Raw genomic sequence first — 27,012 nt, forward strand, 5'->3', positions numbered from 1 at the left:
TACCTAATTGAAGCATCAAATTTTGTAAATGATACAAACACGGTGACAATTGAAGAAAGATTTTTTTACAAAAATAGCAAAATTGTGGTATTAGTTGTCTTCAGATACATATATCTCTCTGATACACCAAATTATAAGCTCAGCCCTAAAACAAAAGGAAAGAGATACAAGGAAAGAGATACAAAATTGATTTGTGGAAAGAAGCCATCTTCCTACAATCCTACCTATTTCTAATAACTCAAAACTTTTCCAACCATTTCTCATAAAAAATACTTAGTTTGCGGTATTCATGTCCAGGATGACTTGTGCCGAATGAAGTCATAGCAACGATAAATAAGTTTACTACAGAGTAATTACCAATTTAGGCAGCTCGGAACGTCTGAGACAACTTGTGGTAGGACTGCTTTATCTGCTCCATAGAATTGGTGCAACAATCAAATTTCTTACGTTAGCGGGAATTTTTTTTATAGCAAGGCATTTATATTTATAAACAAAAGAAACCAAACATAAAAGGGATACCTTATCAGAAACTGAGGGTTTAACTTTACTGAGAGCCTGCTCAAAATGAAGAGAATTGATTTTTGTAGAGATTGTTGTATTCGATGTGAGCTTTTCTTCCAGTGCAGCCATTGCAGCTTCATTCACCTGACACGATTCAGCGGAATGAGTATAGGTTCGTTCACTCAACTAAACCAGTCCCGGTAACATTAATGTCACTGCAACTTCTCCTTATGAGAAAGTCTCATGATAGATTTACCATGAGACTACGACTGACTACTCATATACGGAGTACTAGGTTAGTTATTCCTTGCTTCTAAACTAATTATTCAACATACAAGCAGATTATATTAAATTGTGATACAATTACATTAGCAGTAAGGATGCCAGATCATGGTAGCATACTTTAACGTGGTAGTAGGGAGAATATCATGGTTTTCGTCGATATCAATTTAGTATTGGTTGTGCCACTTATATCGTTATATACCAAATTACCAACCTAGCATCCATCATAACGGTTAGTCGGTTACTATGATCCAAAAAGCAGACCTATTGCTTGACTATCTATCTAGCAACAGCCATATATCAGCCATTGCAAAGGTCCTTAACATACCGGAAACAATACCGGAAAAGTTTTTACCTACCACCTAGTATTGTAGTAATCATTAATGAAGAGCAAAATGAAAATTAACTAACCAGTGCAGCAAGATCTGCGCCACTCATATTTTCACAACGTTCACCAATGTCAAGCAAATTCACACTCTCATCTATTGGCTTTTTCCGAGCAAGAGCTTTTAAGATCAGGCCACGCTCACTGGAACTAGGTAGAGGGACATACAACAATTTTCCAAACCTTCCTGGCCTCAAGAGTGCGTGGTCCATCACTTCGGGTCTAGCACAGAAAGTTAATTAAGGCATTAAGCTTTCAATGTGAAAATAAAATACAGTAGTTCATATGAAATAGTTGTCCACGATGCAAAATATACCTATTTGTAGCACCAATTACATAAACGCCACGCCTATGATCACCGCCATTTAACTCGATCAAAAGCTACATCAGGAAAAGGTACTTTTTTCAGGAAATACATATCAATCAAGGTACATTGACGGATATCAGATAAAAGCGAAAGATACCTGATTCAAAAGACGCTCAACGACCCACCCCCCTTCTTTTCCACGCTCTGTTGTTAGGGCATCAACCTAGCAGTGCAGTACGTAGTTATTGTTAGAAACCAAATTTTCATCTTCCAAGCGACTTCTCAGCCGCATTTGCTTGTGAGTAGGAACACAAAAAACAAACTACGATAAAGTGCCTCAGTAAAATCGAAAGGTTAATTCAAATGCCCTCTAAGGCAGGGTGCATCAGATAGAAGATTTTACTAGCATCAAGGTCATACTCAACTCTCGGTGAAAACATAAATAAAGTCAAAACTTGAGTTAAGGTACTCCAAATGCCATATATTAACGCCTGTCACTCAGTTTTTTTATGATAACATATTACTCCCTTCATTCCACATTGTTCCTCACACTTGCTTTTTGGACCATATATATAGAAAAATATATTATAATATGATGTTCACATAGTTAATACACGTGATTAAAAAACTTTCACAAAAGTATATTTTCAACATTATATGTGACTAGATAGTACTACATAATAGCTATAGTAAAGCATGCTTTTATGAGACCCCGCATAGCAAGCGGGAAGAACAACATCGAATGGAGAGAGTAGTATAATGCTGACAGAATATAGTATTCTAATGCATATTGTGGCGCCTGTCTTCAATTCTCGTTGAAAGGTCAGTAGAGAATGCAATTCTTTATGCCAGATACAAACAGTGAGAACTAAGGAGCAACAGAAATTATACCTCGTCAAAAAATATTATGCACGGAGCACATGTTCTTGCACGACTAAATATCCTCCGAACATGCGATTCGCTTTCACCAACATATTTGTTTAGAAGTTCAGGACCCTTTATTGCATCAAATAGGCACAACCAACCACGTCATTAGTAAATTGATAGTCGCAAAAATAAGAAGCGTGAATGACAATGCCAGTCACGGTTAACTGACATACACAGATGGAGAAAGTCAACAAACCTTGATATGTATAAAATTAGCTCCAGCCTCATTAGCTACAGCTTTCGCAATCAGAGTCTTCCCACAACCAGGGGGCCCATAAAGCAAAAAGCCCGTTTCCAAGTCCACTCCAGATTCCTACCAAATTAAATGAAATTTTTTTCAAACCACGGTAGCCATGCCTCTCTTTTTTTTTCTATTAGGAGATCAAAGAATAATAAGGTAAATGGTTTGTTTTAGAAGTTCCCAGATTTTATACAACCAAGGCCCAAAAGAATTTGCTACTAAGAGCTGGGAACTTGGAACTCTTTTCTTGGCATTCAAGTACTCCCTCCATCCTATTTATATAGTCCCCATTTGACTTTGGTGGTCAAATGACGATAACTTTACCGATGATCTTCTCACAATAATCAGTATATAGAATGTCACACACTTTTATAATAGTGATGAAATGAGATAGATGAAATAGGTTCACAACCCTCTTATCTTTCGAACAGCAGAACACTAAGGAGCTTCCAGCTTTCTCCAAAGCAGCATTCCCCAAATAAAATAGCATTAAACGACTATACTTACCTTTTTATCGCACAAGTAAAAGCTCATTATATTGATACAACACCTAGTTTTGTGTCTACAACACCTGTAAAATACTCCAGTGTGGAACATGCTTCAAAATTTCCCCAAAATATTCAGATAATTCCTTAAATTTTCCTAGATTGCTACTCTGCTAAAATTGAAATATAGAAAGAACTTTTATCATAGAAAGATGGAAAAAGTGTTCTACAAAAGTAATGGATTAATTCCAAGTATTTAGAAACCAATTTGACCACCCAATCAACCCATATGTGTTTTTGTTCCTGGCACTTCAAATTCGTTCCATTGACATCTATTTGGGGAATGTTTGTCTTCTATGTTCTAATTCAATCTAACAGTAAATTAAAGAAGGTATAAGCTAGAGTCATGAAAGTCATCACGAGACAAAATAAAACTAGCTGTAGTTACCTCATACTGTGTAGGATATTTGATGCGATTGACTATGTAAAGTTCGAATTGCTTTCTTAGCTCGTTAAGTCCTCCAACATCTTCCCATTTAACATCAGGGATAGTGGAGAACCCTTCTCTTCTCGAAGATGGTTGCACCGATTTAGCCGCCTCCTATATAAAACATGGAAGAGCAATAACTTTTTGAGGACAGTACTGATCTCCTTGAGTCAAAATCAGAAGAAACACCAGTACACCACAAATGACACTTTTAACCAACCTTATTTAAACAGGCACCAAGCACACCCCTCCCCCAAATTAAGAAGGTAAAAGGGGTGACATAACTTGTTGATTATCTTTTGCTTTTACATGAAAGGAAATTAACTTTTTCTTATTGTCGTTTGATGCTAATCTGATGGACATTGTGATCTAAAAGCTGAATTGTGAGCTATCTCTTTTACAACATAGTGGGGGACCTGTTCTGGGACATGGATCCACACCATGACGTATATTATATCGTTCCGTGGGTGAAACATTATATAAAGGTAATTTGAGGATGGTTTTACTTCAGACTCTTCAGTTGGACCTCTGAATAATAAATATCATGCATCAGAACTAACGTAAAAACTCACACTACGATCATGCATAACTTCCAATCTCAGATACACTAACACGTCAGCACCTAAAGGACGATTATCCACGCTAGTAATTCTACACTCTAAGAGTTGTGTGCTCACTGCCTCAACATAAAAAGTTGGAAAGTTAACCCTACTTCAATTGTAAAATTCAGCATTTGACCTTGATTTATCCACTGACAGTTCGAATCTGTGTAACCAACCCTAAATGAATTTATGAAATATTGACGATTAAGTTACCTCGAAATCTGTCATGGTAATATTTAGCTTCGCCATCTCTTCAGGTGACCAAGGTTCCTTCCACCACTCCTCCGCAGGTGTTTCCTCCACCTTAGATAGCTCTGACCTCCTTAGATCAATTATTCTTTGCATGGCAAGATTACCAGCCTTATTGGCCAAAGCAGCCAAGTCAGCACCAACAAATCCTGGAGTGGCCTTTGCTATCTTCATCAAATCGAAATCACCTGCAAGCCTCAGATTTTGTGTTAACACCGAGAGTATGTCAGCCCTTGCATTTTCGTCTGGTACCCCTAACGCAATCTCTCGATCAAAACGTCCAGGTCTCCTCAATGCAGCGTCAACAGCATCAGGCCTGTTAGTGGCTCCAATAACAAGAACATATCCTGATTTTTTATCAGCACGTTCAATGTCTGAATTTTTATCAGTATTTTTCACAATTCTGTGAGATTCATCCATGCACGTCAACAACTGTGTCACAATCCGCCGCTCCATCTCTCTTTGAAGATTTTCTCTTTTAGAAGCAATAGCATCAATTTCATCTATGAAGACAATTGATGGAGCATTCTGGTATGCTTTTGAAAATAGCTCGCGGATATTTTCCTCTGATGCACCTACATGTTTAGTTGAAACAGAATGCAAGTCAAATGGTGAGCAAGGCCATTCTAGGGTATTATTCGGAGCAACCTTACCGATGTCAAGAATTAACTCATAAACTCAATAAACTACCAAAAAACAACATTAAGCCTTGCATGATATTGGGACAGCTAACACCAATCGTCATATGGAATTGTCAATTTACGATAGGAAAACAATGAAAAGTGGAGAGAGAATAAACAGTAGTAAAACACAGCAAGATACACGAGAAAAAAAAAAAATCAAGTGTCAAGAGAAGAAACAAAATGGACAGAAAAAAAGGGGGGAAATATTCTTGTGGTATATAATCTGGTCCAACCGCAACTTTAGTGAGAACCATAGTTATAAGATTTATCTTCATCACCATATAAATCATCTAGAGAATCCTCTTTCTCTAGTCGACTTAATTGCCTCAACAAATTAATGTTGCGCTCCTAGACTTTCAGAAGAGAGATCTTTCACTAAAGATTATCGCATTGGCGCAAATGTCATGAGAAAAACTGAAAGTCCCACAAAGTTTCTGCAGCCCACGAAAAACCTCCACTTCAATTGCTCGAAGACAATAACTACATTTCAAGTTTTGATGGATATAGGGAGACGTATTGACTCAATAGAATCCCTAATTGTGCTAATGCAGATGGTTCAAAATTCCAGGGCCACAAAATGTCAGATGTTATGCAATAAAATTTAGGGTAGATTAAATAATGACATGAACTACTTGAAGAAACATCCCATTTACAAACATTTACCATTAATTATAGGCTTATTGTAAAAAAATTGCGGTAAATATCTTATACACTCTCCTGCTAACACACATACTATCCTCATTCCTCCCATTTCAAATTGCTTGTTCAATTGAGCTGATATGATTGTTCCCATTTCCAAGTGATCAAAAAATTCATTATTTAGTACCCAGATTATATTTCAATAATCCACTCACCAAAGTGAATGTGCGCTTCTATTTATGCTGAAGCAGCGGTTTCAAGAGGCAATTTTTATTTTGGATAATCTGAAAACACACTTTCTGCAGTACTGCATTAGCACGGGGAAGCTGCATACATCTGAACCCTACTACTACAATATCTGGAACAGAAGCACAAGAGTAATGTTGTAGCTCTAGCTGAACTAACATGATAACACTATCATTTCAACTTATCAAACACATAAACTAATACCACAAAACACAAATGTCCTCCATTCGTCCCAATCATTCGTTTACCTTTCTTATTCTCTGCGATGAGTATTTTAATCAAAAACAAATGATTGGGACTGAGGGAGTAACCAAACTCTATGCTACTGAAACACTAAACAGAAACTGAAGAACAGCATTAAATATACCAGAAACACCAGAAACAACTTCAGTAGCAGAAATCTGATAAAAAGGAACACCAGTCTCATTCGCAATCGCTTGCGCTAATCTAGTCTTTCCACAACCAGGAGGACCATGTAACAATATCCCTGACATCGGTTTCACACCAATCCACTCCGGTAATTGCGGATGATACAACGGAACAATCACTTCCATTAACAATTCATCAATTACTTTCTTAATTCCTCCAAAATCCTTAAACCTAATTCCGCCTTCTTTCCCCTTTCCTTTCACCTCTCCCTCCTCCACCAATTCGCTCCCGCTCTTCTCCACCGCCCCCGCCGCAACGCCGCCTGTAATATTCTTCTCTCTCCTCACATCCTCCACCTCTACATTCCTCTCCACACCGCCGCCGCCGCCGCCAATTGATTTCCCTGTCGCCGCCTTTTTCGGTGTCAAATTGTTGTATCTCTCCCTAAGTAACGACTTCATAACATCGAACTCCGGCTCAACATCCTCGCCGTAGACGCCGTCTTCGTCCGACGTGTGCTCCGCGCCGGAGGACACGTCATCGACATCATCATGCGGCGATTGACGGCGTTTCTTCCGAGTCGGCCCGGGCGAGTCAGTTTGAGGTTTAACGGCGTCGTATTGGTCGAGAAGTTGTTTGATTTTGCGGCGAAAAGGGAGGAGCTTGAAGTGTTTGTAGTCGGGATAAGAGGAGTAGAGGTGGTCGGCGATGTCGTCGGTGGAGAGGTGGTTGATTTTGCAGGAGTCAATACGACGTCGTATTATTGATAGAGTTAGTGTTGATTGTTTTCGAGGTCGGGGGCCGCCGCCGCTACCTCTTCTGCCCATTTTTCTAACGAAGGAACACTTGAGTGAGAGGTTTTGAAGGTTTTAGACTTTCAGCAACCGCTTTTTAAGAGTTCGTTTTCCTTTTCCTTTTTTAAATAAAAATTCGTCTCTTCGTATGTAGAACTGATAAATGAGCCATTTAAATTGGGTATGGGTTTGGTACGTTTGGATCGGGTTATTTTCGGGTCAGTAATTATCGGTTGGGTCACTATCGGCTGGGTAATTTTGGGTTGAGCTTGGGTCATTTCGAGTCATGACTTAGCTTAAAATAAGTCATTCTAGATAGTGCACGTTCACCTAGACCTGGGTCTATCGGGCCAAGTTCGAGTCACATTCGAGTCACAGTTTCAGGTCTCGAATTATCCTTATCGCGTCAGCTTTGTCAGGTATTTATTTATGTAGTTAGCATTTTCCTCGTCAGTACACTTTTACCTAGACCTAGTAAACGAATCAAGCAGGCCGAGTTAAGTCAGATCAATTCGAGTTGGGTCACTTTCGGATTTGTAGGAAGTCGGACTAGATCGGGTCAGGCCACCTCGTTTCGAGTTTATTAGGGTATATTATTAAGTTTTTTAGGAAAATGGTCAATCTGACTTAATTGTTTTGTAATGTCCACTTTTAGCCAATCTCATTTGTTCTCTTCACAAATGAAATATTCAAAATACAATTAATAGTGCACTTCATTTTATTTGTTTTGGATGACGAAGGAACCTGGAATCGTTGCCTTACCATGTCTCGAGTATAAGTGATAACCTGCAAGCCACGCATACCATGTCAGCTAAACTTTTTACAAGGGTGACGTGAAAGAGAGGTTAGGGGACGGGAGGGGAATAGAGCAGGTGTTTTGAAAACAATTTCCCTTTAAATCTTTCCTAAATTAGAGGAATTTTAAATTTTTAATTTGCATACGATCTATCGGTCAAACATAAATTGTCAAGAGAGAGAGAGCATGAAAAAAACCCAAAGATTGACCATACAATAAAAAGAACATATAAACCAAAAAAATGTAACAAATGTACTTCGTAACTGTTAGAAAGTCCCAACTCTAACCGAAAAAATAAATAGAAAGACCGAACTCTCAAAGGACAAGCAAGCAGGAATATCGCGCTTCATGAATAGACGATGGGTAAAATGGTCGACGAAGCAAACGCCTACATGTCTACATTATGAGAGCACAAGCAAGTGATTTCCATAGATCCCAAGTCTAAACGCACCAAGCTGCATGAATGATCATCATCTCATTCTACATCTCTAATGTTTACTCTGATTTTGGTGTGCTTCTAGAGTTAGTGATCCTTGATATAATGCCGTCAATTTCGTCCTCTTTCTTATCGTAGATATAAAAGGCTGAGAACATGATCAGAATTCCTACAATATATACATAACACTACCATTAAAACACATCATGAAGAATCACAAACATACATTCCCCCATTTTTAATTTTAAAAGAACACAAATTAGTAGGTTCTGTATTGAAAAAGGTAAAGTTAAAATAGATTAAGAATTAATTCAGAACGCTTATATTATCTTCCTACCTAGGACCCAGATCTAAGATGAGTAAGGGTTAGTCTTTGTGAACTTTAAAAGGGGTAGATTTTAAATTAATAATTGTTTTAAAGACAAATAAGAGTAATAAATTAACAAAATTATCAGATCACAAGAGAACCCGAGCCTAGCTTCATGTTTTTCTGAGTTGGCCCAAACTTTACATTTGGTAAATTATGAATACATTTAAAACTGAAAGTTTCTTTTTTTTTTTTAAGGTTAGTTACGAGGGTTTAAGGTTGTTGGTTAAGTAATTACAAAAGAGATTTACGTTTTATTAGGAAAACTTGGTAAATTTGACTAAAAAGAAGGATAACTTCGTAATTTTATAACCAAAAACTGGCTATGGTGGAAAGAAAGCGAAAAAATCATAAACTGCTTAGAGAGTAATCTAGGAAGAAAAAAGGATTATGGACAGCATGTAATCTAGGAAGAAATAACTGGAAAACGCACCAGACAAGTACAAACGCTGAAAAGAGATGGCACTAAGAAGACCCACAATCACAAGAGCGACAGCAACCTGTTCCATTTGAAGACGAATGATAAGCTTAACTCATACATTGAAATGTTTTGTTAGACATTTGAACAAAGCAGCAAAGAAAAAAAAAATTAAACAATTAACAAGCAAGTCATGAGAATGAAAGGAACGCGCGAGTATTTTCACACGCCTATGAGGTGGAATCAACTGTGATGGAAACTGCAGAGAATGAACTGCAGAATACCAATGCCAAGCAATCATAAATTTTGCTGAATTAGACGAGCAATCTATAATTAGCAGCAAATGAGCTACTCATACTCTGCTGCTCACAGCAAGCCTCGGTGCTTACCATTTACCAAGTTACCGATAATGCAGAAAGTTACATGTCACTATAGGAGTACTATATAACATATTAAGTGCCGGCCAACAAGATCATAAAAATTTCAATGGAAGTCACAAAGAAATTTAATATTTAGATTAATTCAAACGCTAGGAAGCTAATGTCCATGCTTTCTACACGCTTTCACAATTATCTTTCCTTTAGCTTCTTTTAGATAGTTTCACAAGGGTTTCTGGATTTTCATTCTTATTTTATGTTTTTCATATTTGTTTCATCATTGTGAACTGTGCTCTTATTCCATATGATGGATCATGTTTGCCAAACCAAAATTGAAAACACGCTATCTTTACCTTCAGAAACAACATCCAGTCACCGCCCCTGCAGAGCGTTTTAAATACATCAACTGCAGTGTTCCACTGTGTGACAACTGAAAGTGCGGCTCTGTTTGTCTTCTCCACCGAGCAGTGAAAAGCAGACACGGGAACTTTCTCTATAGTACATCCAAATCTGTACATACGGATTTTCCATTTTTTTCCAGCAACAAATACACCATCAGTATGTTTACTGTATAAATATTAAATCCCTCCACCAAAACAACATTTACTCTCTCCATAATAGATGCAGCAACGTTTCATTTTTTCAATGGACAATAACAGAGAAATTCACTAGTATAGAGGTCAAAAGCACTACTTGACACGTATAAAGACATGCCTAGGATGCCAGTTGAGGAAGAGAGTTAAGGTATAGCCTTACTGCATCTTTACTGAGCAGTGAACAGGGCACTACATGATAATTGGAAACAGTAAGAGGAAGGCCAAATGAAATTGAGTAATCAATGCACAACATAATAGTATAATATGATCCGGAGGAGCATAATCAGCAACAAACTCAAAAACAAATTGTCCGACTTATACAATTCATAGTTTTTGTTGAGAGTTAACAGCCTGAGCTCTTGTTCAGAAAGTGATGGTGGTTAGTAGTTGGTGATTCTGCATTTTTTTTGACCCCTTCAAGTGAATACTTCGCTATATTAATACTAAAACATATTCACAAAGATTTTCTCCATACAACTTTGCTGGATGGAATACATTAGTTTGCAGAAAATTTTGGCCGACATAAATAAGATACCTGCTAACTGAATAATCACGTGATTTCTTTACTGACTGGAAACATCACTCTTTTGGCCTTTTCACTTGTGGAGACTCGATTGAACTAAAAATTCTATATTAGGGAATTATCGATCAATTTCAGGTGGGGGAAAGAAATGGAAAGGAAATAACACAAACTAATCATACATTCTTTCAGGCAGATTGGCGTGAATGTACAGGAAAACAGCTACCAGCAGGAAGAGTTTGCATATTGTTGCGATCATACTGTATCCAGATGCAACAAAGTTGTAATAGAACGCAAGCAAAATAAGTATGGTGGCCAGACTTTGCTTTTCATCCTTCCAAAGGAGCACATCAGCAACTGCAATGAGCCCAAAGTGAATAGCAGCTTATCAATGAGCATGACCAACCAAAATGGGTCTTTCCTCTGCTAATAAAAGGACCATTAATAAATGCACATAGTATTACTCTCTTTTTTTTTAACGAGAAAACATCACAATGTAAATTTAAAATCTAATTGGCAATAAACACAAAAGGCTGCTCCAATAAAGTTATATACGGAGTATTAAGTATGTCCTAATCAAGTGAGTAAATTTAAAATTTTGAAACTGAAGTCTGAGAAGTTCAATATTGCAAAAAAGAGCAAAATATTACTTTCGTCACTGCTGTCTTCTAAAATGGGAAATATGTTCAGCAGAGAGCAAGTGGATGAGTGGTATAGTAGTTATAGGGTCACATCCTCACAGGAGACTATAGCAGATCATACAGTAAAACCCCAAGTTGCTAAAGATCAGTAATATGACAACTTCATTCGAACTGAGGAGCCTTTGAGACATACTACACAATTTTGCAGATAGACGTTTACAAAAAAATGTTTCAAATCACTAGCTAGCCACATCAAAGATTCATCTCTTCCTAGATGTAATATGTTGGACTGAGAGCTTTATACTTTTATCATTTTGCTAACTTCATAAAAAAAGGAGTTTGGAGTTTTGAACCTTTAAAAGTGGTATCCATATAAGAAATTGAAAGAATAAAAGATACACCGTAACAGCTAACAAGTAGAGAATGTGGAGTAGATTTTCTGTGAAAATGTTCCATACAGAATTTATATGATATCTGCTGGTTTCATACTAAAATATGATACATTTCACATAAAATTTCTACGATAATAGTTTCACCCAAAAGTTTACAGAGATGGTTCAACATATGAAGTACTGAAACTAAGAATTAAAATACCTCTGCCACCGCCAAGATATCTGTGAATTTTAGACTGTCTATCTTTTCTAGGCTGCTGTTCTGCCCTTAAGTGTGAGTAAGACTCTATTGTCTTCTCTAGACCCTCCTGCACCATCAAACGCCAGCAAAAGTTAAATTAATTTCTTATTGCATCTGAACTCTGAAGGATGGTGACATACACCAATCAAAATTTACGTTAGACAGTTTCTTTTCATGCTCAAACAATATATGGAGAGCCACAGGCTGAGGCTTGCAGTTTAGACATTGTCCACATGGACTTGATTGATCTTGAAAACCGCATTTAACATTTACCAAGGCTTTTGAAAGGCCAGCGAATGTCTAGTGTGGTAGTGCCTAAAGACAGTAGCGATACGGATGACAAACAACCAGATGATACCATGAGAAGACATGAATCCTTTTCCCTACTGATTTCAAGTCATATAACCATCAAATTTGAGCTGTTTCCTAGACACAAAGATCACGTTTGAGTTTTCCAGCACGATGAATTTAAATGCACTACAATTTATTACTGGATAACATATCTGGGAAGAAAGATAGAAGCTCCAATGGCCTAATATTTCCTGATTAAACCTTCTAAGATCGTTCAAAACATTTCCTTTCTCAAATAGGCATTAGACCAACCATTTACACCCCATTCTAAAAGGGTAAACCATGTGAGTTGAAAAGATTAAAATCAATTGAATCTTTTTAGAATGAAAATGAAGAGTACTCACAAGTCACAACACTATTCGATACAAAAATTAGCCAAACAACATCCTCAACATCCAAATTTTGGAAAATCAGTGCCATCAACCAAAATAATTCTAAAACATCATTTAAGAAAGCACGAACTGAAACTCATTTAATATTCTGTTTGAGACCTGATTTGGAGTATCCAGTACTTTGTAGATATGCGAATGTACTGTGATCGCAACAGGGCTCTAGAGCCCCTGAGTAATGGGCTAATGGCAATGATTGAAATAAATGGCCGACAATTTAAATATTTAGTGCAAAGAGCTTATTTCGAAACAAATTAAATATAAGAACCTGGAGTGACACAATGGGTGAGTAGCCAAGTCGATCAACTGCTTTTGAGCAACTAAAAGTCCTATCACACGAAAGAAGTCTGATTCTTGAAGGGGTCAGCTGTGGAACTTTCATACCATAGGGGGCCAATATTCTATAGATGAACTCTACCAAGTGAGCTATAGGCATCATAACAACTGCAGGAATTTTTATTCTAGGCCTGCAAGCAGAAGACCATAAGTAAATGTAACAAACTACAGCTTAGTACCACAAAGTGGCATAATCAAATAAAAAACAATAATTAACGAGAAACACAAAAAATTATGATTAAGGCCAAAAATCCATCTTATAGGCAAGTAGAGAAAAAATTAAAATTAGATTGACGGTGGAAAGGGAGTGGCTGGTTCCAGGCAGCCAGCCCTGTATGAACTGATCAAAACCTACTACAGCAACAGACCTTTCATAACCTAGGCCCTCAAGTATGATTGACATAAAGTCCCAAAATTTGATAGGCTCCATATTTGTAATGAAATATGCCTGCAAACAAAAGATAAACGCTAATTACTTAAAATTGAACTTTCTCTAATTATCTTGGTGAGCTCAGCAGCCTTGTGACTAACAAATAACTGATCATTTAACATTGGAAACAAAAATGGCAAAAGGAACTGCGGAAAGCTCCCGTCTTAATCTGTAAACTATATCATAGAATCATCATTACTTTTACATCCAAGCTAAAAACACAGCTGTCAAATACTATGGTGACATCAATAAAGTTAAGAATAGCCAGGAGGCCATAATGCTCTAAATTATCTGAGTGCTTAACACTCGGGCTCCGCTATTCTTAACTATTTTCCTGATTCGCAGAGAAGTTCAAATTTCATTTTTCAAAAACTTCAGTTATGTTTTAAAAACAACAAAATTTCCAGAGATACATGAAAAATAAGTTCAGCAAAATAGGTGAAAATAATGCACTTAGTCCCTTACTACACTACATTAGAATAAATAGTGTCATCATAGGCCCAGAATACTAAACAGAGAAATTAATGACAGTTCCTCTAGAAAAGGATTGGAGGAACGAAGGAAAAAAAAAATGGTTGCGTACGTGCTCACTTTCTTAAGAGTTTAAGAAAACAATAATATCAATAATACACAGCAAAGGCAAACGCAGAATACCTGACCTGAAGCTTTCTCTGCAACTGGTCCTTTAGAGGCTAGTGCTCGTTCAGCACATATATGAGCATGAGCCACATTTCCAACATAGGTGAAATCATACATGTTGTTTCCATCTCCTATTATAAACTGCACATTGTCATAAAAAAACACAAAATGTCAGGATAAGTAATACAGTAACAAATGTACACTTTACAACTGAAAACATCAATTTGAATTTGAAGCACAAACTTCCCATCTCACTTTTGTTCTGCAGTGATACACCATACACCTTTTTTACCCTGATGGCAATTCTCAGTTTATAAACTACAGTTTTTAGTACTTCAATTTTAACATGGAGTAGCATTAATGCATGAAGTTATATCATCAATATCAAAGATGCAAGCAGGAAAACACATAAAAAAAACAAGTTATTCGGACAACATATCCTATCTGTTATATTACATTATTACACCAAGGTGACATGGAGCTGTGGAGTAGTATGAGATGGCTGAGTGAGGCTAGAATTATAATGGCTTATGAGCTTCTTCTCAAGGTATTAAGACATCGTATTAAATATCAGCTGCAAACCACCTTGTGGAACGACTGTCGAGAGTGAAACAATGACTCGTTCACTTGTGAGGTAAAATATACTAAAGCTTACATCAGTCCACATAAGATTACACAAAGGTACACCTAAGAGAACTCTCCACCAGAATAACAAAGCACTTACTTAATAGAAGCAGAAAAGTGAGTTAAACAGATTACATCACACTGAAACCAGCAATCCAGTTAAGATCGGCAATATGTCCAAAAGCCAATATTAAATGTTCAAATTTCGAAAACATTATGTCCCCGTGGATCTCGTAATATCTGTGCACCTATGCGGTGCCAGCCTTAAAACTCTTGTCATTACGACTTTGTGATACATAGGACACACGTGTAAGCATGTTTTTGATGCATACAGAAAAATAATTACTCCGCGTGCATTTTCTGTTTCTAATAGCTACAATACTTCAAACATCTTCAGCATTTCAACCTTTAATTTTAGGAGGAGAGTTTACTAACTTGATATACAGGAAGGAATAACAATGTACCACACGAGTCACAACAATTTACCTTGGACTTCCCTGCCCTAGCAGCAGTAACCAAAGATGGAACTAGTAGCCTGTCACCAGGGCCAAAGATACTGCTCGGACGTATGCAGCATGTAAGAAGCCCTTTTTCACCATTTGCCTTTAAGACCAGTGCTTCCCCCTCAGCTTTAGTAGCTGAATAAAAGTCATTATGCTGAAATTCAAAATTTTAAGTACATTAGATGAGTAGACAGTTCCCCCACAAGTCCCCAAGCAAAAGGAAGGAAAATATTAGAAAGTAAACAAAACAGTAGAAAGGCATGGAAAGCAGGTTTAATTTTCAAATAACAGAACAGCAGCAACTTAAATTATCAACAATATCACAGTGTACTAAACACACCAAGGGCCCCACTCTTAAAACATGTTTCTATTGGAGCTTTTATAAGAAAGCTCTAATTTTGAACGTCTCGCGGAATATCAACTCGAAGCATGATACTCCAATTTTGAACAAGTGTACTTCAGTTTAGAGTTAGCATATACATTAGCATAGTTAGAGAGCTCCAGAAGTAAGTACCAAGGTCAATTAACCAACTTATTATCTATACACAAAGAATAGTAGAATCTCGTCTTAGCCTAAATTCTGTCTGCTGATAAATTGATGTAGAAAAAGTATACAAACTAGTTATGTTAACCAAATGCTACTTCATTGGACTATAAAAAAAATACTCTCTTATTTCTCAAAGAACCAACCCTGATCTTTATCAAACTAATGGCAATTTGCCTCTTTAATGTTCTTTGGCTTTGGATTGTTCATTTGCTTTGGAACTATTATGGAAAAAAGCAAGTTCGTCTATTATCAAAAAGTCGCTGATGAGATTCTTGGTGTTTAATAGATTGTTCGAAAACATATATGTTTTGTGAATCTAGGGGCAAGCGTTTGTGCGTGCGACCCCTTATATAGAGACCCAATTTCTTGTATTATCAACTCTTTGGGTCATGTTTTAACCCAAACAATCATGTACAGACCCAATTAAGATGCAAGTCAAATTTATCACTAGATTAGTCTCTTTAGAGATATTTAAGTTAAGATTGTAAGTTAACATTCCTTCTTCTCTCATTTCTCTTTCTGCTTCTCATTTTAGGAATGTAAGGATAACTAAAAATGTTATTTGAAATTATACTTTCAAAGGCATTCCCTTACCTTGAATCAGTATGGCCAAGAGAGAAGGAATATAGAAAATTAAGTAGCCTATATATAAGAAAATGTTATCGAAAATATATAGACGAGCATTGGCAACACATTTATAACAAATAGGAAATGGCAGCCGTACCTTTACTGGATACGACAAAGATTCATCCCCATTGATAATTCCATGCACTCCATCAAAGACAACGCTCGGAGAGCTGGTATAGATTAACCTATTCACTTGCAATGCAACACAAGACTCGATCACATTCTTGGTTCCTGCATTAAAAATTGTAGAAGCACCAAACGAGACCTGGTTTTAGAATGGAACCACTAATTACCATCCCAAATACTCCAATTAACAAAAAGCAAAACAGGTTCACCTTCAACATTAACTGAACGTTGGAGATTGTAATTGTTAATTGATGAATCAGGCGCTGCCATATGAAAGACAACCTCGGCTCCTTGAAAAGCTGGGCAATAAAAAAAGTTCATATCGGTCGAATTGTAACTTCAAAAAAATGCTACTCCACACATCCCATTTATAGTATAGCCATTTGAATTTAGTGGTCACTGTTTTAATTCAAGTCATGCAACTTCTTTTTGCCAAGATTCTCAGATCAGTCAAAATATAACCACAACAATCAGTAATAAAACCTAATCAAATGATGAAAGATACCCTCCTAGAACTCGAAAAGATCGTATAAGAGAGTCAACCTTTAAGAACTTGAGTCTTGTCCCTGAGATCGGCAGATACATACTGAGCACGCCCAACCTTCAACGCCTTTCCAAGAGGCCCCTCCTCCTCATATTGCTCAAGCCGAATGGAAGGAGCCAAATCAGCTATTCTAACACAATACATTTCGTAACTAATCAACATTTCCACTAAATGCCTCGCTGCAAAACCTCGTCCTCCAGTAACAACACACCATCTCTCTTGGCTTGACATCTTAAACTCACCTATTCACAACATTGATCACACCATCAACACTGCTCAAACAAGCAACGGATACTAAAAATGATACATAAAATTGCAAAATATAGCAATTCTTGTACTCCATAGTAAATAATAAATTGAGTCTACATTATGCATATTACTTAGATAGACAACGACTTAATAACCAATTAGTAGACTATACAACCGGTTGTTAACTGACAGTATAGAATTGGAGCAATGGAGCTTTATAATAAAGTATTTCAGCTTATATGTACATTTTACGAGCTTTATTGAAAAGAATTTGAGCGCCTTTTATATAAATTTTAAACTCAAAATATCATAATGAAACTCAAAAATAATACATATAAGCTCCATTAGATTTTAATTTTGACAACAATAAAATTAAAATGTAACTCAAAAATTTTAAAAGCTTGAAAAGATTGCATATAAGCTCAATTAGATTTTTATTGGATGTACCATGCTCATATATATCTGGATGTATAGTCTTATTTGTGCTTAATAACTAGCATCGCAAACTCAACTATCCACGAGACCACAACATTGATCAGATCTTCATCATTATTTAGTTAAACGAAGTGTACTAAAAATCAGGTAAAATAGCAAATTAATACGCGGCGATGCAAATTAACAATACTTGTAGCAAATTCGCAATTCTTGCACTCCGTTGATCATATTCCGCAATATTAGTCTACATTGTGGAGATCACTTAGATAGGCAATGATTTAATAACCAGCATCTTAAACTCAACAATCCGCGACATTGATCAAACCTTCGTCATTATTTGGATAAACGAAATGTACTAAAAAAAATCAGGTAAATAGCAAATTCATGCGCAGAAACGAAGATTGACGACACCTGGAGCAAATTTAGTCAAAATTTTGCAAATTACTAAGATAATCAAAACAGTTCAACGAATAAAATCTTAAATTATACTAAAACAAAAGTAAAATATCAAAATTAATGCGCAGAGATGCATATTAGTGATTCTTTCATAAAAATTTAATCAACATTTTGCTGCTGAAATGAATTATATAACAAAAATTGAGCAATTTAATGATTCTATTTGAGTAATGAAAATTAATTTACCTTGAAATTAGGGAAGAACAGTAATGAAGTAAAGAGCGAAGAATTGCAGCAGCGAATTTACGAACGACGCGCAAATATATTCAAATCGCTGATTGATGTGCCGCAAAATCTCTGGTGACAGTTGAATCCTAGAGTGTTTTTTTCGTATTGATCACAGGTTTTTCTATTTTTAGTACAGTACAATGTAGCACGTCGATTCTGGCTGTAAAGCAGAGTAAAGCAATCCGTATATTTAGCCTGGTAAAATTGGCCGGACCCGATCCCGACCCACGTCCGAATTGTGGATCCAAACTGACCGGTGCTTATTCAACCCAACCCGAATATTTATTATCGTATTCTGATCGTTATTCCAAAATAACTTGGTAACACCAACCCGAAATGACCCGACCTAACCCAAATTCTTGCAAACTCGAACAACCTGAACCCGAATTGATCTGACTCAAACCTGAGCCAATTGACCGTTTACCAGGTTTACCTATATTTGATCAGTAAATAATACTAATACTTTATCTATTTCACTTTTATTGTCCTCTTTTCTCCCATTTATTGCAATTTACCTAATTTTGGTATGGAAAATGTGTAGATTACCATTATTACTCTTAATCTTTTATCTATCACTCCCTTGTCAAAATGACTAATTGACTACCACTATTATCTGATCGGGTGTCCATCTTTTCGGATCGAATTCGAACTGAATGTTGGTTTGAATTGGATAATCGGATTTTTTGTGCAACCCTATTCTTCATGATTAAAGGAGTAGTATAATTTCACCTATATTTCTCTACATCCTCCTAAAATAGAAAGTAGGACAATAAAAGTGGAATGGAGCTTCAAACTATAATTAATCAGTCAATTTATAGACTCACTAGCCGTACCGTGATGGACCTAATGGCGGAGCCAGAAATTGCCTTCAGCGGAGGCAAAAAATCTCGGTGGAAGCGAACGGGTAATGGTTTAAGGAAAATTCGAAAAATGCTGAAAAATTTTAACTAACAATAAAACTTGGGAGAGACGGTCTCTCACTAAGTTATTGAGAGACCAATCTTTCGTACCCTTTTATTTGTATTTCGTACCCTTTTTATTGTTGATCGTGACATAGTAATTTCGTACCTATTTACATAATAAATGTACCCATTTTATCATTAATCATGATTTGTACCTATTTTATTACCTTTAGTACCACTTTTTCTTAAAATTGTACAATAATCTCTCAATAAAGCTTATTAAGAGACCGTCTCTCAGAAGACTTACTCTTTAACTAAAAACTTCACAATTTCCGACTGCGGCGAGCGCCCCTATAGCCCCTCCCTAGCTCCACCTGGTGGTTCTTAAATGAGCTATGGAAATCTCAAAAGCTTTAACTTGAGAGCCTATTTTTTTTTTTTTTTTTTTTTTTTTTTTTTTTTTTTTTCAATAAAATTACTCTCTTTATTTATTCATCCATTAAGGGAACTTGAGAGCATTATCATTTAGCAAAATCCTGTAAAATAATTATGTTTATTACTCGAGGATTTTTTGAGCAAGAAATACAATGTCTACCAAGAGAGCTACAATCATGACACAGAAATGGAATGCGAAAAGACACATGGACAAATCCCCGCATTGCACCGGTATACAAACTAGTTCTTGATACAGAACAAGACCAGGAAAAGGAAACCCATTAGAGCCATCAACCCAAGAGAAGATTTGCTTTCAGTTGTACACCATTTTCCCCTTGCTCACTTGGTTATGTGCCGTGCTGACTGCTGACCACATGTTAAACAGAGTGCGGAGAGAAATTAGGCACACTGATCAAATATTATTCCATTACGAGGGAATATATATATATAATGCATATAATAGACTTAAGAGTTCCCTTAAACTAGAGCAATTTTAAATATTCTAAAGATATGGACATTAATACAATGTTATGTAGCACAGATAACTAGCTAGCCACTTCAAGGCTCCTGACTTTCTAGATGTAATAAATCGGAATTGCGAGCTTTGTGGGTTTATCATTTTGCTAACTTGGTATATGTTGCGAGAGAGAAAATGGAATCCATATGATTTCATACTAAACGGTGATGCATTTCACACATTTTCAATAATATGATTTCACCCAAAAGTTTACAGATGGTTAAGGTTTACTAAAGGAAGTACAGAAATTTAAAATTGAAATACCTCTCCAATGCAAAGATATCGGTGAATTTTAGAATGTCTTATCTTTTCTAGACTGTTTTTCATTCCTCAAGTGTGAGTAAGAGTCTATTGTCTTTTCCAGGCCCTCCTGCACCATCAAACACCAGCAAAGGTTAAATTCAATTCCTACTGCAGCTGAAGGATGATGACATACAACTACTAAAATTGATCATTTAGTGACACAGTTGGTTTCATGCTCAAACAATTTATAGAGCGCCAAAAGCTGGGGGTTTAGACACAGTCCACATGGACTTAAGTGAGTTTAAAAACCCGATTTAACATTTTCCAAGGCTTTTGAAAGGACAGTGAACGCCTAGTGCCTGATGATATTAGTAATATACTCATGACACAACCAGATGATGCCAACCAGATATAGCTATCAACTTTGAGCTGTTTCCTGGACACACAGATCATGTTCGAGGATTCTGCATGATAAATTTAAGTGCACCGCATTTTATTGGATAATATAACCGGGGAGCAATTGCATGCGGTTATCTCGGCGGGGCCCCAATTGGGGTGGTTTACATGGTCCAGGTGGTGACGCCGGAATGCCCGGGCCCAGGGGGATTAAAACCCCTCGTCACCAAAAAAAAAAAAAAAATATATATATATAACCGGGGAGAAAAATAGAAGCTAAAGGTGTAAACTACAACTCATACAGTTTTGTGAGAATCATAATTTGTAGTATCCAGCACTTTATAGAGGATTCTGCTCATCACATATAGTGCAAAGATTTTGGTTAGAAATATAAAATAAAAGAACCTGGAATGACACAACGGGTGTGTAGCTAAGTAGATCTTTTGCTTTTGAGCAACTGAAAGTCCTATTGCATGAAAGAAGTCTGATTCTTGAAGGTGTCAGCTGTGGAACTTTCATACCAAAGGGAGCGAATAGTCTATAGATGAACTCTATCAAGTAAGCTATAGGCATCATGACAGCTGCAGGAATTTTTATTCTAGGCCTGCAAGCACAAGAGCAACAGAAAATCCAACAAAATACAGCTTAGTTCCACAAAGTGACAAAATCAAATAAAAACATAATTGATGAAAAGGATTAAATTATGGTAAGGATAAACGGCCATCATATAGGTAAAAAAAGCCAAATATGAACTGATAAAAAACTACTACACCGACAGGTGACAGACCTTTCATAACTTAGGCCCTCAAGTATGATCGACATAAAATCCCAAAATTTGATAGGCTCCATATTTGTAATGAAATATGCCTGCAAACAAAAGATGAAAGCTGATTTCAGCCTACAAATGAATTTTCGCGAATTATCTTAACGAGCACAGGAGCCTTGTGACTAACAAATAACTACAGATTTAACATTGAAGACAAAAATGGCAAATGTAATGGCAGAGAACACTTTCTTATTCTGATAACAATATCATTCAAATCGCCATTACTTTCACATCCAAGTGTAAAAACACTGCAGTGAAATAGTATGGTGACATAAATAAAATTAAGAATAGTCACGAGGTGATAATGCTCTAAATTTTCTGAGTGCTTAACATTCAAGCTCTGCTATCTGAACATATTTTGCTGATTTGTAGATAAGTTTTATTTTTTTCCAAAAAGTTCAATTATAATCTAAAACTTCTAATTGTCAGAAATACATACCAAAAAAATCAGCAAAATAAGGTGAAAAGAATGCACCCTTACTACATTTGAATGGATAGTGTAAACATAGACCTTAGTCACTTAGTGTTTACTTTCGTAAGAGTTCAAAAAGACAGTAATATAAATAGATGACAAAGGGTAGCGCAACATTACCTGACCTGAAGCTTTCTCTGCAGCAGGTCCTTCAGATGCAAGAGCTTGTTCAGCACATATATGAGCATGAGCCACATTTCCAACATAAGTGAAATCATACATGTTGTTCCCATCTCCGATTATAAACTGCGCATTGTCAGAGATAAAAAGAATACACAAAATGTCAGCAAAAAAAAAAAGTCGAGTATATTAGGAGAAAGTAACACAATAACAGGCATACATTTTACAATAGAAAACTTCAATTTGAATTGAATCACAAAATTCTCATTTCACTTTAGTTCTGCAGTGATACATATTTTTTACCCTTATGGCAAACTTTAGTTTCAACACTACAATTTTTAAGTACTTCATTTTTAAGATGGAGTAGCATCAATCAAGAAATAATATTATAAATATCAAATACGCGAGCAAGCATACAGATAAAAAAAAAGATTGATTCGGACAAAATACCCTATCTGTTATTACATCTTTGAGCTTTAATACCAAGGTGTTGTGGAGTTAATAATGTGATGGCAGCGAGAGGCTAGGATTATAATGGCTTGTGGCATTCTACTCCTTGTAATCTTGTATTGAAACACTTCGTATTGAATATTAGCTGGGACACCACATCACGACCAAGTTATCAATTACCGCGACAGAAGGTGGTATCGGCTACATTTCTAGCGCAATGGCCTCGATCAAGCAGTGATGACTATTGCAACAGCAGACTCAACAATGAAGTCTTCCATCTAGCAGACGAATTACTCTGCCTACATTTTCTATTTCTAATGGCTGCAATAATTTAAACGTCTTCAGCATTTTAACCTTTTTATTATAGGACAAGAAGGGCTACTAACTTAAGAGCAAGTATAAAAATTCATCACTGAAGTCACAACAATTTACCTTGGACTTCCCTGCCCTAGCAGCAGCAACCAAAGATGGAACTAGCAGTTTGTCACCAGGGCCAAAAATACTGCTTGGCCGTATGCAGCATGTAAGAAGTCCTTTCTCACCATTTGCCTTTAAGACCAATGCTTCTCCTTCAGCTTTAGTGGCTGAATAAAAGTCATTATGCTGAAATTCAAATTTAAAAAAAGTGCATTAGACGAGTAACCAGTGGCTCACCAGGCCCTAATTGAGATAAAAATCAAAGTTATCACTACTTCACTAGAATAGTCTCTTCAGAGAAATTTGGGCACGGCTATGATTGATAGTTAACATTTTTGCCTCTCTTTTTCTCTTTCTTCTTCTAATTGTGGTAAGTAAGGTTAATTAAATGAGATTCGAAATTATATTTTCAGAGGCGTTCGCCATTCACTAATCTTGGAGCAATGTAGCGAAGAGAAAAAGAATAGGGAAACATAAGTAGGCTGAATAAGAGAAAATGTTACGGAAAAGTTATAGAAGAGCATTTGCAGAACATATACAAACAAACAGAAAATGAACGCGATACCTTTACTGGATACGACAAAGATTCATCCCCATTGATAATTCCATGCACTCCATCAAAGACAACGCTAGGAGAGCTGGTATAGATTAACCGTTTCACTTGCAATGCAACACAAGCCTCAATCACATTCTTGGTTCCTGCAAAAAAAAGTGCAGGTGACAGGACGAAACGTTCTATTAGTCTGGTACCACTAATTAGTATTATCATCCCAAATACTCCAATTGACAAAAAGCAAAACAAGTTCACCTTCAACATTAACTGAGCGTTGGAGATTGTAATTGTTAATTGACGAATCAGGCGCTGCCATATGAAAGACAACCTCGGCTCCTTGAAAAGCTGGGAGACCAAAAAACGTTTTGATCGGTCAAAAAGTAACTTCAACAAATGCTACAGTACTTCATACATCCCGACTATAGCATCGCCATTTGACGTTACTGGTCAACAGTTGTCAAATCTAAACAATATCTTTACACACTACACTCAATACAACCTGATTGGCGATTAGTCACAACACAACTAGGACGACAATAAGTCAATGGCCAATAAAAACGTAATCAAATGAAAAAAATTACCCGGCTAATTAACTGCAACAAAAGCTTCTCCATACATCCCATTTATATTATCGCCATTTAACTTTAGTGGTCAACCATTGTCAAATCTAACCAAATCTTAACATTATACACCAGATATAATGTGGTTAATCACAATACAACTACTAAACAAATAAGTCAACGATCGACAATAACCCAATCAAATGAAGAAATTTACCCTCCTAAAATGAAACTACATGAAAATGCTACTCCATTCATCCCAATTATATTATTGCCATTTGAGTTTAGTAGTCAACCGTTGTCAAATCTAACCAACAATAAGTCAATGACCGACAAAAACCTAATCAAACGACGAAATTTACCCTACAAAATTCTAAAGAAAATATATACGAGAGTCAACCTTTAAGAACTTGAGTCTTGTCCCTAAGATCAGCAGATACATACTTAGCACGGCCAGCCTTTAACGCCTTTCCGAGAGCTCCATCTTCCTCATATGGCTCAAGCTTAATGGAAGGACCTAAATCAGCTATTATAACACAATACATTTCGTAACTAAGCAGCATTTCCACCAAATGTCTGGCTGCGAAACCTCGTCCTCCAGTAACAACACACCATCTCTTCTGACTTGACATCTTGAACTCAACTATTATCCACAACAATTATCACAACATCAGTACTCTTTGGATAAACAATGCATACTAAAAATAACAGGTAAAGTCCGCGAATTAATGGGCAGAGATGCAGATTCGCAATTCGTGTAGCATATAGTCAACATCTAACATCTTGCTAAACAAAGCATACAATATCAACAACATCATCAAGTGTCTTAACTCTTAACGGCTTTTGCAAATTGTATTAGCAACATAAATAGGTTGTTTCCAGATCAATAATCAAAGCACGGTCCTACACAATAAAACGGTCCATTTGACGATAAAAAAACCGCTATTTATCGACAATTTTTCTCCGTTGCACCATAAAACGGTCCTACACAATAATTACTGATTTAAATTAAGATTAGTGTACCTTGAAGAAGGGAAACAACTCGAGAATAATAGGTTGAAATCGGCGATTGATAGACCTAGAATATCTGGTGACAGTAGAGAAGCGAGAGTAGTGATCGCAGGTTTGGGTTTTTTATTTCCACTATCCTGCGATTTCTTCGTAATTAGTGCGTAGCACGTAGGATATCTGGCGACAGTGGAGTAACACATTTTAGTGCAGGAATTGTCTTATTTGATGCAGATAGTGATGTTCTTGACAGAGTGTCTAGCTAGTGATGATTCTTTTTCTAATTTAAGTAACAAAAAATCTCATTATAGACGGTACATATCCGTCTATAACTAAAGACGGGACAAGTAATAAGTGGGGTGATAGAGGCGGAAAATATCACCATTTTTAAGCTATTTGACCCGCCTTTAACTATAAACGAATATATCGATCTATAGCAAGACTAGCTGTTTAAGTATATCAGTTTTGGTGCTTGTCCCTACCCAAGTCACTCTAACTCTATAAGGGTGGGCATCGGACCATCGGTTCAAGATCGATCCCCAAATTAGATAAAATCAAAAACCTAATGGAACCTCAAAACTTAACCTTCATATAACGACTGATATATTAGAGGTACCATGAGACAAAAATGGAACCTCAAAGATGGCATAGGCAGATTCTTAAAACAAGGGTATCATGAGAAATCTGACAAAATTAAGGGGTACCATAGCAAATTTCCGTTCTTAAACCGGACCAAACCTCAAATATTCAGTCCAACTCCGATCTTAAACCTAACTGGACCGAAAACTATGTATTTGACACCAATAAATTTTCACTAGTTTCTTCAAAAAATTAAGTATACACTAGTAAAATTTAATTTAAACAAATCAAACCTAATAAATAATCAAGTTATTATTTAATTTAATTAATAGCAATATTGAGTTCCATTGTTTTTTAAAAGGTACTATTGATTCTCATTTTTTAATTGTTTTTCATTTATTTTGTGTGCTATAAGTATTATTAAATAAGATGATTGATTAGTAAGAAGCTCAAGAGGTAATTTAAATAGGAAAAATGTTAATGAAAATGCTTAAGATTACCTTTTAATTAGACTGTATAGATTATGTACTAAATTTTCTATGTGACAGCTTGAATGTCCCTTTGTCATCACAAAAACTTGGGAGAGACGGTCTCTCACTAAGTTATTGAGAGACCAATCTTTCGTACCCTTTTATTTGTATTTCGTACCCTTTTTGTTGTTGATCGTAACATAGTAATTTCGTACCTATTTACATAATAAATGTACCCATTTTATCATTAATCATGATTTGTACTTATTTTATTACATTTAGTACCACTTTTTCTAAAAATTGTACAATGATCTCTCAATAAAGCTTATTAAGAGACCGTCTCTCAGGAGACCTACTCCTTTGTCATTTAGGAAGACAAAAGAGTAAATTAATCCATAATATTAAATTATTGATCCTTTTTTTTCTTCTTTTTTTTTGAGAATAATAAATCTCGAAATGTAAGGAGTTAAGAAGATATAGAATTATAGGACTTTTTATCTTCTCATTTTTTTAATACTCATAAATTATGTTTTCTAATAGTAGCATAATTATGAAGTTTAATAAATGATAATCTTAATATATCGTTTATATCAATTTAT

At 36.1% G+C, this 27,012-nt stretch overlaps 3 protein-coding genes across 4 annotated transcripts; all 3 read right to left on the reverse strand.

Moving 5' to 3' along the window:
• Positions 1-49: 49 nt before the first annotated feature.
• LOC141598990 (cell division control protein 48 homolog C-like) lies at positions 50-7,311 on the reverse strand. Its single transcript, XM_074418846.1, has 10 exons — positions 6,402-7,311; positions 4,431-5,041; positions 3,577-3,729; positions 2,599-2,715; positions 2,367-2,471; positions 1,633-1,698; positions 1,485-1,549; positions 1,195-1,390; positions 520-645; positions 50-409 (listed from the first exon to the last, which is right to left on the reverse strand). The coding sequence occupies exons 1-10, from the start codon at positions 7,228-7,230 to the stop codon at positions 362-364; spliced, it is 2,316 nt and encodes a 771-aa protein (XP_074274947.1). The 5' UTR covers positions 7,231-7,311; the 3' UTR covers positions 50-361.
• Positions 7,312-8,197: 886 nt separating this feature from the next.
• On the reverse strand, positions 8,198-18,623 carry LOC141598993 (3beta-hydroxysteroid-dehydrogenase/decarboxylase-like). Its single transcript, XM_074418850.1, has 13 exons — positions 18,424-18,623; positions 17,097-17,339; positions 16,763-16,852; positions 16,525-16,658; positions 15,237-15,407; positions 14,142-14,267; positions 13,426-13,505; positions 12,990-13,188; positions 11,943-12,048; positions 10,890-11,064; positions 9,945-10,101; positions 9,230-9,296; positions 8,198-8,598 (listed from the first exon to the last, which is right to left on the reverse strand). Exons 2-13 carry the CDS (start codon positions 17,326-17,328, stop codon positions 8,489-8,491), a joined length of 1,647 nt encoding a protein of 548 aa, XP_074274951.1. The 5' UTR covers positions 17,329-17,339; positions 18,424-18,623; the 3' UTR covers positions 8,198-8,488.
• Positions 18,624-19,846: 1,223 nt separating this feature from the next.
• LOC141598995 (3beta-hydroxysteroid-dehydrogenase/decarboxylase-like) lies at positions 19,847-25,620 on the reverse strand. Of its 2 annotated transcripts, none has more exons than XM_074418851.1 (10): positions 25,380-25,620; positions 24,757-24,999; positions 24,052-24,141; positions 23,809-23,942; positions 23,259-23,429; positions 22,377-22,502; positions 21,746-21,825; positions 21,364-21,562; positions 20,584-20,689; positions 19,847-20,165 (listed from the first exon to the last, which is right to left on the reverse strand). In XM_074418851.1, exons 2-9 carry the CDS (start codon positions 24,986-24,988, stop codon positions 20,612-20,614), a joined length of 1,110 nt encoding a protein of 369 aa, XP_074274952.1. In that variant the 5' UTR covers positions 24,989-24,999; positions 25,380-25,620; the 3' UTR covers positions 19,847-20,165; positions 20,584-20,611. The 2 variants fall into 2 exon arrangements, with proteins under 2 accessions (XP_074274952.1, XP_074274953.1); XM_074418852.1 differs by having other exon boundaries at positions 19,847-20,168.
• Between the last annotated feature and the right edge of the window lie 1,392 nt (positions 25,621-27,012).

The sequence above is a fragment of the Silene latifolia genome, chromosome 9 (genome assembly GCF_048544455.1).
Source record: "Silene latifolia isolate original U9 population chromosome 9, ASM4854445v1, whole genome shotgun sequence".
Lineage (NCBI taxonomy): Eukaryota > Viridiplantae > Streptophyta > Magnoliopsida > Caryophyllales > Caryophyllaceae > Silene > Silene latifolia.

Bases quoted from the DNA above. Each gene is read 5' to 3' on its own strand.
- LOC141598990 (XM_074418846.1), bottom strand. From the start codon at position 7,230: ATGGGCAGAAGAGGTAGCGGCGGCGGCCCCCGACCTCGAAAACAATCA. The intron at 3,730-4,430 runs GTAACTTAATCG...TGTTTTATATAG, and splicing joins TTACCATGACAGATTTCGAG to GAGGCGGCTAAATCGGTGCA. The intron at 2,472-2,598 runs GTTTGTTGACTT...GATGCAATAAAG, and splicing joins CTAATTTTATACATATCAAG to GGTCCTGAACTTCTAAACAA.
- LOC141598993 (XM_074418850.1), bottom strand. From the start codon at position 17,328: ATGTCAAGCCAAGAGAGATGGTGTGTTGTTACTGGAGGACGAGGTTTT. The intron at 12,049-12,989 runs GTTCTTATATTT...TTGATGGTGCAG, and splicing joins CACCCATTGTGTCACTCCAG to GAGGGTCTAGAGAAGACAAT. The intron at 11,065-11,942 runs GTATTTTAATTC...GGCTCATTGCAG, and splicing joins ATATCTTGGCGGTGGCAGAG to TTGCTGATGTGCTCCTTTGG.
- LOC141598995 (XM_074418851.1), bottom strand. From the start codon at position 24,988: ATGTCAAGTCAGAAGAGATGGTGTGTTGTTACTGGAGGACGAGGTTTC. The intron at 24,142-24,756 runs GTTGACTCTCGT...TTGGTCTCCCAG, and splicing joins CAAGACTCAAGTTCTTAAAG to CTTTTCAAGGAGCCGAGGTT. The intron at 23,430-23,808 runs GTATCGCGTTCA...TTTGAATTTCAG, and splicing joins CTTTGTCGTATCCAGTAAAG to CATAATGACTTTTATTCAGC.